The sequence below is a fragment of the Lissotriton vulgaris genome, chromosome 7, assembly GCF_964263255.1.
Source record: "Lissotriton vulgaris chromosome 7, aLisVul1.2, whole genome shotgun sequence".
Taxonomy (NCBI): Eukaryota; Metazoa; Chordata; class Amphibia; order Caudata; family Salamandridae; genus Lissotriton; species Lissotriton vulgaris.
In genome coordinates, this window is record NC_141695.1 from 1,279,576,238 (window position 1) to 1,279,589,513 (window position 13,276).

At 42.4% G+C, this 13,276-nt stretch overlaps 1 protein-coding gene across 1 annotated transcript in view; it reads right to left on the reverse strand.

The window, feature by feature from the left end:
• The window catches only part of TGFB1I1 (transforming growth factor beta 1 induced transcript 1), a 188,440-nt gene that overhangs the window by 46,756 nt on the left and 128,408 nt on the right, over positions 1-13,276 (reverse strand). Inside the window, exon 5 of the mRNA XM_086931839.1 lies at positions 2,762-2,888. Within this exon, the coding sequence (XP_086787965.1) occupies positions 2,762-2,888 (127 nt within the window). The remainder of the gene's footprint in view (positions 1-2,761; positions 2,889-13,276) is intronic.

Below are 13,276 nucleotides of genomic sequence, written 5' to 3' on the forward strand. Positions count from 1 at the left end.
CAGGGAAAATACCCGAGCACATCACACAAACAATGGCACTCCTTATGGTTAGAAAGACAGGAAATAATGGGGTTTTTTTGGTCTGGTGATTAAGGTGTTGCCTTGGAAGCAAAAATATAACCTGTCTTATTTGTTGGTGCCTTGGGCCCAATTCAAGGGAACCGGGAACCGCTTCCTGTCACAGGTTCGAAGGCATTTGACACACCTGTGATGACAGCATCAAGATATAGAAGAAATGACAAAAGAGAAACATCCAGTGCTTAAGTTATAGAAAAACAAGCTCTGGGGCTTAAGGTATTTCCCATGAGGCCACTGCCACTTGCACCACCCACTGCCCCTGCCAGTGCCACTGAATAACATCATTCTCCTTCCTGTACGGCCATTTGGACTATTCCAGGTCACTCAAAGTTGTAAGAATGACTTGGATGCACTGGCATTATGTATTGTGTTTTTTTACAGTACATTTAATTGATAAACACTCAGCCAATAAAATTGTGCTAAAAAATAGTCAGGCAGTGCCACCTTGTGGGGGATTGTCGCTAACAAGTGCCGGTGTTGGAATTACGTGATGGTGCTGAAGACAGGAAATCACCGGCACAAATGAAGCACCGATTAACATCCTGAGCTATCTTACTTTATTTTGTGACTTTTTGCCACCTGCATTACACTAGTAAAGGTTTTAGAAACGGCTAAAAAGTATTTGCATGTATTTTTAAGGTGCTTGAGTAACACCCATTTCAAGGCCAGAGCAATGCTAAATGATAGTGTGACCATCGCCGCGATCGCAGAGCCCTGTTGTGTTAAGGCTTTGTTAATAGGCACATTTAAGTTGTATCTTCCAAGTTAAGTAGGTACGGGAACTCTGCATTTCCAGCAGTTTTTCAAGCCTGGTGTAGCGGGTGGGTGGGCGTGTACTAATAAACTGGTGAACAGAAGTTGGATGCTCTTAGACGTTGAACCAAGGGATGGAAAGGGGTCACCCATCCCCCCCCATGTCCTGTTTTGGGCACAAATCCCCCAGGTAAAGACTAGTCCGCGACACGCCTCTCCCCGGGGGGCATCATTACGAAGACTGAGAAAATATACAAGACAAAAGAAAGGTTTTGATCAAACTGGATGCTGAACTTTGTAGCTATGACTGAAGGGAACAGGATGAGGGCCAAGGCCTGAAGATCTCCATTGAGTAGACCAGACTGAGTGCCGACAGTAATACTTTGGTTTATTTTTTGTCGCTATTTAGTTTGAGGCAGCTGTCATTTATCCATTTTTCTACCTCTGACATATATGCCCTGAAGGTCTCCTGTGTGGCGAGTGGCAGCTCGCACAGGTAAGAGCGGTGGGCGGTGCAGGGTGGGGGATAGCGGAAGTCGACATATGACGGGATAAGTAATATTAAATAAATAAATAAAACCACTTACTTTGCGCTCGCCGCAAAGCCGAAAAGTACGTGGTTTTATTTATTTAATATTACTTATCCCGTAATTTGTAGACTTCCAATGCCCCCACCCCACCGCGCTTACCTGTGCGAGCAGCCACTGGTGGGGTGGAGTGGAGTAGAGTGGAGTGGAGTGTGGTTGAATCGAGTGGAGTGGAGGAGAAGAGAAGAGAAGAGAAGAGAAGAGAAGAGAAGAGAAGAGAAGAGAAGAGAAGAGAAGAGAAGAAGTAGGGTAGAATAGAATAGAATAGAATAGAACAGAGTAGAGTAGAGTAGAGTAGAGTAGAGTAGAGTAGAGTAGAGTAGAGTAGAGTAGAGTAGAATTGAATAGATTAGAATAGAATAGAATAGAATAGAACAGAACAGAATAGAGTAGAGTACAGTAGAATTGAATATATTAGAATAGAATACAATAGAACAGAGTAGAGTAGAGTAGACTAGAGAAGAGTAGGGTAGAATAGAAGGAATAGAATAGAATAGAATAGAATCGATCTTAAGATGACATCATAGAGCTCATGGAGGCCGTATAAGAACAAAACATCAATCAGAAGTAATGTGATGACATCGTAGAGGAGGGATGCCATGGGGTGACATCACACAGAGCACACAAGACAAGTTGATGGCATAATAGGTCACACATAGTTTGTGAGATGACATCACACCACATGAACAACGCAGAGATCGAAACAGCGAAAGGTGATGGGTGGAATGGTTGCAAAAGTTTCAGCCAATAGCAATCCCTTTTGCAACATTCTAGATAACGTTTCTGTCCACTCTGACACTACAGATGGGGAGCAACCATATGCAAATGAATCTTGGTCCCGCTTCAATAGAAACAGCCCAGTCCGAACTGCCATGCCACATCACTTCAGTGCAAGAACACAAGCCGCCCCAGGCTCGTTTCAGTCTTTTTGAGCATCATCAGTAGAGTGAAGCTTGGATCCTATAGCACAGCAAGCAGTGGCTATGTGCTGATGTCACAGCGCACAAACATTAATTACATAATGGAGCAAAAGGATGATAATGTGCATAGACCCGATTAGCAATTATTTCACAGCTTCAGCTTCTCTTGCATAACTTTCTCATCCGCACTCCACTATTCTTCTCCCATGTTCTGTTTAAATGTCAGATTCCTAAAATTATCTATAACACTACTCCCGAGGAGGATGTATGTCTGTATTTGCTGTTCATACTCCCAAACGGTTAAATTACGCTCATCAAGGACCCTTGACCTGGTTTTGTGTTAAACATCCACTTGCCTATTATTCCATGGATATTACTGTCCTACTGTCAAACATTAGTCATCGAAATGGAGGCGACACTCACGTTGCCTGACTTCCGTCCTCTGCGCCCTTGCCTTTCCCCGTCTCCGTCACGCCAGCTGTGGCTGATCCGTCCCTCTTCTTCTCTGCATTGCTGCTTTTACTGCTCGGGAACTGCGACATGATCTCATCTGCAGGCAGAAGCGGAAGTGGATGAGCGGCCAATAGATGTGGTGTCAGATTTCATCTAAATACTTAAATTGGCAATGATGGCGCACCCTGTACACAACAAGCTACAACCGGGTGCTTTATGTACCTGCAGTACAGAGGAATCCGAAGTATTTATCTCCCTGTCCCTATTTATGACCCGCCTGAAGCTGTGATGCCATCTGTGACTTCTGTGACCCTCTGATATCATTGTCGGGTCCTTGTAGCCGTGATAGACAGCAGTGTGCTGTTGCCTGTTACTCTAGCATAATATGTTCCGCCAGGCGCCTGTCACACTCTCTGTGGCCTCACATCCGAAAAATAATCTGTGATTCCCTGCACATTTTATATATTGCACAGCTGCTCTGTAAGACAAAGGATATATTCTCTCTCTCTCTCTCTCTCTCTCTATACACACACATATATATATATATATATATATATATATATATATATATATATATATATATATATATATATATATATATATATATATATATATATATTCCGAACCAGTACTCCTTCCACTTCCACCAGAGAACCCCCGGCGGCGAAGAGAGAGACACGAACCACTTCTGATTTCAGGCAAGATGTTTTAATTCACCAAACAGCAGTCGACAGATGACGCGTTTCGGGCTCAGGCGCCCTTGTTCACATAAAGGCTGTGTGTAATAGATGCCATTTTTAAATAAAATGCCCTTCCCACTGAGGTCACATGTTCAGAGAACAAACCAACGGACATAGCAGAAAGACTTGATGGTGTGTAATGCATCAATGAACTAACGCTGTTCCATCAAGACTAAATTCATTTTCAAAAAAGCCTAGATGCTAAAATTCCAAAATATATACATTGGGGAATTCCTTTGCAATATTAGGGCGTTAGTAGTTATGAAATTATAATTAGTACAATTTCAAGAGTACTTAATGCAACAATAGCATTATGCCAACATTCCTGGATAAATCCAAACACACCTAAAAACACTGCAATGATTCACTTATAACTGCTTAAATGCATGTTGTTATACTCTGAGTTGTGACTTCTGTGACAAAAAGGGAAGAAGGAATATATACAAGGCTAAGTGCATGAAGAAGCTGCATTATTAGATTTCTCTGCAGAACATAGATACCCAGTGTAAATAATAAGTTACGTGTAAAATGTGTTAAACCAAGTGAAAAGATACAATAGCATCAATCACCATAACCTCGACTGATACGAGACATGATACAATATCTCTACCATAGTGACAAAAAGTGAGGTGAAAAGAATATATAAAAAATTGGTTATCCTAATTCATATACCCAAGGACAATTTATGTCTGTAATTTGGTTATGAATTTGACTAAACACATTCAATAAATCGGAAGATATTAACACGATTTACCTAAGAAATACATTCAATTTCTGATCCAAATGATGTACAGTATGTTACACAATACGTATGGGGGCTGCACACAGAGTATCGATTTACAGGCATGTGTACATGTCTTCGGTGTTGTTCAAACCGTTAGGGCACTTGCTATCGAAGTTTAGGATAAATTTAGTCTCTAATCTTCTCAGCGAGGCTTCTCGGTTACCCCCTCTACGTGGTTTGGGAACTGCTGATACCACAAAATATTTCAAACAAGATAAGTTGTTATTATGTACTTGTTTGAAGTGGCGTGCCACTGGATAATTAGGATCACTATGAAGGATGGCACGGAGATGTTGGAGTATTCTCTCGTGTACCTGTAGCTTCGTGCTCCCAATGTAATTTAGCCCACAAGTACAGGTAAGAACATATACTGCAAATTCGGTTTTGCAGTTATAGTTACCTATTATCTTGTGTGGTGTAGGGCTAAATGGGGTGTTGTATTCTGTGGTGCTGATCCCAAACTTACACGCCCGGCACGAGGAGCATTTGAAAAAGCCATCTTTGGGTTTTAACCAAATAGAGCTAGTTCTGATTTCAGGGCTAGTTAGATCTAATTCCGCTCCCATGTTTCTACCTCTACTGAATGTTATAGTAGGGCTGGAAGGTAAGCTGGTTTTTAGGACTGGATCAGTAAGAACTATTCTCCAGTTCTTATTAATGATGGATCTAATTTTGCGCTCGTTCTCACTAAAGGCTGTGATTAGTCTTGGACATTGGACCTGTTCAGCTACCCCCGATATTCTAGATAGAACCGCTAGATCTTGTGATGCAGGTTCTATGTTGTCAGGATCAGGTAGCAAGCTATCTCTAGATCTGGTGGAAGCCTTAGTTAAGGCAGATGTTACCATTTTGTCCGAATAGCCTCTAGCCTTCATGCGACGCATGGATTCTGCTGCACAGATATTAAATTCAGCTTCCGTGCTGCATATCCGCTTCAGGCGTAGCAGTTCCCCATAGGGGATACTGGCTATCAAGTGTCTGGGATGGGCACTTGTGGCATGGAGTGTGACATTCCCAGCCGTGGGCTTTCTGAATAATGTACTTTCTATTCTGCCATTGGCTATGTATAGCTTAACATCAAGAAATTCCAAATGGGAACTACTAATGTGGTGGGTAAAGTGGAGATTCAAATTGTTGTTATTGATGTTGTTGATGAATTCCACCGCCTTATCTTTACTGCCCTTCCACACCATGAAAATATCATCGATGAATCTATAATAGTGCATGATATTTCCCTCACAAACGGCAGAATAGTCTTTTTTAAGTACCTGCTCCTCCCACCAGCCAACGTGCAAGCACGCATAGCTGGGGGAGAAGCAAGCTCCCATGGCCACACCCCTTAGTTGTTTGAACAACTCCTTTCCGAAAAGAAAGAAGTTGTTATGGAGACACCACTGCATCATGCTGACTATAGCCTTATTGTGCTGGTAAAATTCGCACGGTCTTTGGTCCAAAAAGAATTTAACAGCTGACAGTCCTGCCTGGTGGTCTATGCTGGTGTACAATGATTCGATGTCTAAAGAGATTAAATACATCCCTTCTGACCATTGGATGTTCCTAATTTTACCGAGGAAGTCACCAGTATCTTTGACATAGCTAGGCAGTGTAGTTACATGGTTTTGTAAAAAGAAATCTATATATTGGCCAACCTGTTCCGCTGCGCTGCCTATAGCAGGAATGATTGGCCTGCCTGGAGTGGGAAAAACACACTTATGCACTTTCGGTATTAAATAAAATACAGGTGTAATAGGGGTTTCATTGTGCATAAACTTGAACTCATCATTGGAGATAAGGCCATCACTACGTAATTGAGTTAACAGTTTCTTTAATGAATCTGTAGCCTGCTTGTATTTTTTGATGTTAGATGGTTCATAACAGTCAGTGTTGCCAAGCTGGCGTTCAGCCTCTTTGATGTAGTCTGCCCGGGGCCAGATAACTAGATTGCCCCCTTTGTCCGATTTTTTTATGATGATTTCATTATTTTTTCCCAATTTTTTCATTAGATTGGCATAGTCCCTTTTCTTTCTTTCAACCTGTTTCCTTTGTTTGAATTTCTCAGACTGTACTTGCTTGTTCAATTTTTTAATGTCTTCGACCACACAGTCGTGGAACGTGTCTAATGCATCCCTCGGCATCATGGGGATATATTTGGATTTTTTCTTAAAAGGGCTGAGCCCAGCACCTTTCTGTAGCAAATTGATGTTACTCATTCTTTTTTGTGTGGATGGGTCACATTCGTTGTCACTGTCCACTGCTCCGCCAGTATTCAAATCATGAAGGTCCAGGTACACAGGGATGTCTGCTGCCCTGATTCCTAGACTGTCCACATGAGTAGCCTCATCTTGTCGTGACTCCCCGTCTTTATCTTTGACGTTTTTCAGGAAGAAATGCTTTTTTAATTTTAGTTTTCTCACGAACTTAAAGACATCGATTCTTGTGGAGCTGTAGTTAAAAATGTGGCCAGGACAGAAATTAAGACCCAAGGACAACAGTCTTATTTCAGCTTCAGACAGTGGTACATTAGACAAGTTGATGATGGTTTTGTCCAAGTCTACTTCCTCTTTGTCCAATTGCTCTTCTTTTTGTTTTTTCCTTTTTTGTTTATTGGCTTTTCTTCTTTCCTTTCTTCGTCTGTTTTTCCTTGTGTTTTTTGCTGTGGTCTGTTGTCCTTTCTCGGTCTCAAGGACCTCAGTCTCTCTGCTACTAAAAAATCCAATTCTTCTCCTGCATCAAGTACAATTGCGGGTGTAGGTCTCTCTCCGCTCTCTATGCTTGATTCACTGGATATGGAAATAGAGTCAGAGCTGATGCTTTCCGCTGCTGCTCCTCCAATTGCGGCAGATTTTTGTGTGTTTTGCTCTGCACTGCTTTTGCCCTTTTGTTCCCCGAATTTCTTGCGGTTTTCATTATTGTACTTGCGGGCAAAAGTGAAAATCTGCCCGTTGTTATAGTCTGCTTCATCCCTGGCAAACTTATGCGCTTTGCGTTGTTTGATTTTCTCCTCATGCTTGCGCAGTCTTTCTTCGATAGCAATTCTTGCTGTTCTGATGTAATCAACCTTGGCAGATTTTTTTAGCTCTTCCTCCATGGTTTCGATTTTCTTTACTATTTCCACTCGGTCTATTGCTGCATATTTAATTAAAATGCGGACTGAGGTCATGGAGGCTTCCAAGTTGTTCTGTGCCCATTCTTTTAACATTGCAGGGTTGGGGTTATCATAGCTTGGCGCCAAGAGGATCCGAAGACCTCTCGGAACCCTCCCTACCTCTGCATATTTGGAGAGTGAGCAATGCTCCCACCACTTAGTTATTTCTAAGCGCATGTACTTTTCGAGGTTCTTTAGAAGCGTTTTCTCATTATCATTCGGCCCCGCCGGTGTGCTTACAGATGGTACATCATTTGGATTGGAAATGGGTCTTTGACAGAACAATTCTTCCGCTGCCGCTTCGCGCTGGCGAACAGCCTCGTCTGACATACTAACTGCTTGGTTGATATATCTTACGTAACTCGGATCGTGTCACGAGTTGCTTCGTTGTGCCTGATCTCTCCCCACCTCTGCCAGAATGCCGTCGTCACTCACCGGGTGCTGTAGCCGCTTCGCCTTTGAACCTGTCTGGTTCTTCGTGCTGGCCAGTAACCCTTTGCTTTCCCGTGACGTGTGGCGGCGCGAGGGGGCTGCAGCCAAAGTTTCACCACGAACCACTTGCACTCCGACCTTAGGGCGGCAGCCACTTCCGGGTGAGAGGGTTCGTTGAAACGGAAGAAAGTCGAGCTTCCGTGTATTATGAATTCCGAACCAGTACTCCTTCCACTTCCACCAGAGAACCCCCGGCGGCGAAGAGAGAGACACGAACCACTTCTGATTTCAGGCAAGATGTTTTAATTCACCAAACAGCAGTCGACAGATGACGCGTTTCGGGCTCAGGCGCCCTTGTTCACATAAAGGCTGTGTGTAATAGATGCCATTTTTAAATAAAATGCCCTTCCCACTGAGGTCACATGTTCAGAGAACAAACCAACGGACATAGCAGAAAGACTTGATGGTGTGTAATGCATCAATGAACTAACGCTGTTCCATCAAGACTAAATTCATTTTCAAAAAAGCCTAGATGCTAAAATTCCAAAATATATACATTGGGGAATTCCTTTGCAATATTAGGGCGTTAGTAGTTATGAAATTATAATTAGTACAATTTCAAGAGTACTTAATGCAACAATAGCATTATGCCAACATTCCTGGATAAATCCAAACACACCTAAAAACACTGCAATGATTCACTTATAACTGCTTAAATGCATGTTGTTATACTCTGAGTTGTGACTTCTGTGACAAAAAGGGAAGAAGGAATATATACAAGGCTAAGTGCATGAAGAAGCTGCATTATTAGATTTCTCTGCAGAACATAGATACCCAGTGTAAATAATAAGTTACGTGTAAAATGTGTTAAACCAAGTGAAAAGATACAATAGCATCAATCACCATAACCTCGACTGATACGAGACATGATACAATATCTCTACCATAGTGACAAAAAGTGAGGTGAAAAGAATATATAAAAAATTGGTTATCCTAATTCATATACCCAAGGACAATTTATGTCTGTAATTTGGTTATGAATTTGACTAAACACATTCAATAAATCGGAAGATATTAACACGATTTACCTAAGAAATACATTCAATTTCTGATCCAAATGATGTACAGTATGTTACACAATACGTATGGGGGCTGCACACAGAGTATCGATTTACAGGCATGTGTACATGTCTTCGGTGTTGTTCAAACCGTTAGGGCACTTGCTATCGAAGTTTAGGATAAATTTAGTCTCTAATCTTCTCAGCGAGGCTTCTCGGTTACCCCCTCTACGTGGTTTGGGAACTGCTGATACCACAAAATATTTCAAACAAGATAAGTTGTTATTATGTACTTGTTTGAAGTGGCGTGCCACTGGATAATTAGGATCACTATGAAGGATGGCACGGAGATGTTGGAGTATTCTCTCGTGTACCTGTAGCTTCGTGCTCCCAATGTAATTTAGCCCACAAGTACAGGTAAGAACATATACTGCAAATTCGGTTTTGCAGTTATAGTTACCTATTATCTTGTGTGGTGTAGGGCTAAATGGGGTGTTGTATTCTGTGGTGCTGATCCCAAACTTACACGCCCGGCACGAGGAGCATTTGAAAAAGCCATCTTTGGGTTTTAACCAAATAGAGCTAGTTCTGATTTCAGGGCTAGTTAGATCTAATTCCGCTCCCATGTTTCTACCTCTACTGAATGTTATAGTAGGGCTGGAAGGTAAGCTGGTTTTTAGGACTGGATCAGTAAGAACTATTCTCCAGTTCTTATTAATGATGGATCTAATTTTGCGCTCGTTCTCACTAAAGGCTGTGATTAGTCTTGGACATTGGACCTGTTCAGCTACCCCCGATATTCTAGATAGAACCGCTAGATCTTGTGATGCAGGTTCTATGTTGTCAGGATCAGGTAGCAAGCTATCTCTAGATCTGGTGGAAGCCTTAGTTAAGGCAGATGTTACCATTTTGTCCGAATAGCCTCTAGCCTTCATGCGACGCATGGATTCTGCTGCACAGATATTAAATTCAGCTTCCGTGCTGCATATCCGCTTCAGGCGTAGCAGTTCCCCATAGGGGATACTGGCTATCAAGTGTCTGGGATGGGCACTTGTGGCATGGAGTGTGACATTCCCAGCCGTGGGCTTTCTGAATAATGTACTTTCTATTCTGCCATTGGCTATGTATAGCTTAACATCAAGAAATTCCAAATGGGAACTACTAATGTGGTGGGTAAAGTGGAGATTCAAATTGTTGTTATTGATGTTGTTGATGAATTCCACCGCCTTATCTTTACTGCCCTTCCACACCATGAAAATATCATCGATGAATCTATAATAGTGCATGATATTTCCCTCACAAACGGCAGAATAGTCTTTTTTAAGTACCTGCTCCTCCCACCAGCCAACGTGCAAGCACGCATAGCTGGGGGAGAAGCAAGCTCCCATGGCCACACCCCTTAGTTGTTTGAACAACTCCTTTCCGAAAAGAAAGAAGTTGTTATGGAGACACCACTGCATCATGCTGACTATAGCCTTATTGTGCTGGTAAAATTCGCACGGTCTTTGGTCCAAAAAGAATTTAACAGCTGACAGTCCTGCCTGGTGGTCTATGCTGGTGTACAATGATTCGATGTCTAAAGAGATTAAATACATCCCTTCTGACCATTGGATGTTCCTAATTTTACCGAGGAAGTCACCAGTATCTTTGACATAGCTAGGCAGTGTAGTTACATGGTTTTGTAAAAAGAAATCTATATATTGGCCAACCTGTTCCGCTGCGCTGCCTATAGCAGAAATGATTGGCCTGCCTGGAGTGGGAAAAACACACTTATGCACTTTCGGTATTAAATAAAATACAGGTGTAATAGGGGTTTCATTGTGCATAAACTTGAACTCATCATTGGAGATAAGGCCATCACTACGTAATTGAGTTAACAGTTTCTTTAATGAATCTGTAGCCTGCTTGTATTTTTTGATGTTAGATGGTTCATAACAGTCAGTGTTGCCAAGCTGGCGTTCAGCCTCTTTGATGTAGTCTGCCCGGGGCCAGATAACTAGATTGCCCCCTTTGTCCGATTTTTTTATGATGATTTCATTATTTTTTCCCAATTTTTTCATTAGATTGGCATAGTCCCTTTTCTTTCTTTCAACCTGTTTCCTTTGTTTGAATTTCTCAGACTGTACTTGCTTGTTCAATTTTTTAATGTCTTCGACCACACAGTCGTGGAACGTGTCTAATGCATCCCTCGGCATCATGGGGATATATTTGGATTTTTTCTTAAAAGGGCTGAGCCCAGCACCTTTCTGTAGCAAATTGATGTTACTCATTCTTTTTTGTGTGGATGGGTCACATTCGTTGTCACTGTCCACTGCTCCGCCAGTATTCAAATCATGAAGGTCCAGGTACACAGGGATGTCTGCTGCCCTGATTCCTAGACTGTCCACATGAGTAGCCTCATCTTGTCGTGACTCCCCGTCTTTATCTTTGACGTTTTTCAGGAAGAAATGCTTTTTTAATTTTAGTTTTCTCACGAACTTAAAGACATCGATTCTTGTGGAGCTGTAGTTAAAAATGTGGCCAGGACAGAAATTAAGACCCAAGGACAACAGTCTTATTTCAGCTTCAGACAGTGGTACATTAGACAAGTTGATGATGGTTTTGTCCAAGTCTACTTCCTCTTTGTCCAATTGCTCTTCTTTTTGTTTTTTCCTTTTTTGTTTATTGGCTTTTCTTCTTTCCTTTCTTCGTCTGTTTTTCCTTGTGTTTTTTGCTGTGGTCTGTTGTCCTTTCTCGGTCTCAAGGACCTCAGTCTCTCTGCTACTAAAAAATCCAATTCTTCTCCTGCATCAAGTACAATTGCGGGTGTAGGTCTCTCTCCGCTCTCTATGCTTGATTCACTGGATATGGAAATAGAGTCAGAGCTGATGCTTTCCGCTGCTGCTCCTCCAATTGCGGCAGATTTTTGTGTGTTTTGCTCTGCACTGCTTTTGCCCTTTTGTTCCCCGAATTTCTTGCGGTTTTCATTATTGTACTTGCGGGCAAAAGTGAAAATCTGCCCGTTGTTATAGTCTGCTTCATCCCTGGCAAACTTATGCGCTTTGCGTTGTTTGATTTTCTCCTCATGCTTGCGCAGTCTTTCTTCGATAGCAATTCTTGCTGTTCTGATGTAATCAACCTTGGCAGATTTTTTTAGCTCTTCCTCAATGGTTTCGATTTTCTTTACTATTTCCACTCGGTCTATTGCTGCATATTTAATTAAAATGCGGACTGAGGTCATGGAGGCTTCCAAGTTGTTCTGTGCCCATTCTTTTAACATTGCAGGGTTGGGGTTATCATAGCTTGGCGCCAAGAGGATCCGAAGACCTCTCGGAACCCTCCCTACCTCTGCATATTTGGAGAGTGAGCAATGCTCCCACCACTTAGTTATTTCTAAGCGCATGTACTTTTCGAGGTTCTTTAGAAGCGTTTTCTCATTATCATTCGGCCCCGCCGGTGTGCTTACAGATGGTACATCATTTGGATTGGAAATGGGTCTTTGACAGAACAATTCTTCCGCTGCCGCTTCGCGCTGGCGAACAGCCTCGTCTGACATACTAACTGCTTGGTTGATATATCTTACGTAACTCGGATCGTGTCACGAGTTGCTTCGTTGTGCCTGATCTCTCCCCACCTCTGCCAGAATGCCGTCGTCACTCACCGGGTGCTGTAGCCGCTTCGCCTTTGAACCTGTCTGGTTCTTCGTGCTGGCCAGTAACCCTTTGCTTTCCCGTGACGTGTGGCGGCGCGAGGGGGCTGCAGCCAAAGTTTCACCACGAACCACTTGCACTCCGACCTTAGGGCGGCAGCCACTTCCGGGTGAGAGGGTTCGTTGAAACGGAAGAAAGTCGAGCTTCCGTGTATTATGAATTCCGAACCAGTACTCCTTCCACTTCCACCAGAGAACCCCCGGCGGCGAAGAGAGAGACACGAACCACTTCTGATTTCAGGCAAGATGTTTTAATTCACCAAACAGCAGTCGACAGATGACGCGTTTCGGGCTCAGGCGCCCTTGTTCACATAAAGGCTGTGTGTAATAGATGCCATTTTTAAATAAAATGCCCTTCCCACTGAGGTCACATGTTCAGAGAACAAACCAACGGACATAGCAGAAAGACTTGATGGTGTGTAATGCATCAATGAACTAACGCTGTTCCATCAAGACTAAATTCATTTTCAAAAAAGCCTAGATGCTAAAATTCCAAAATATATACATTGGGGAATTCCTTTGCAATATTAGGGCGTTAGTAGTTATGAAATTATAATTAGTATATATATATATATATATATATATATATATATATATATATTGGCAGTCTTCTGTTGTCTGTTTAAGTTGCACCCCCC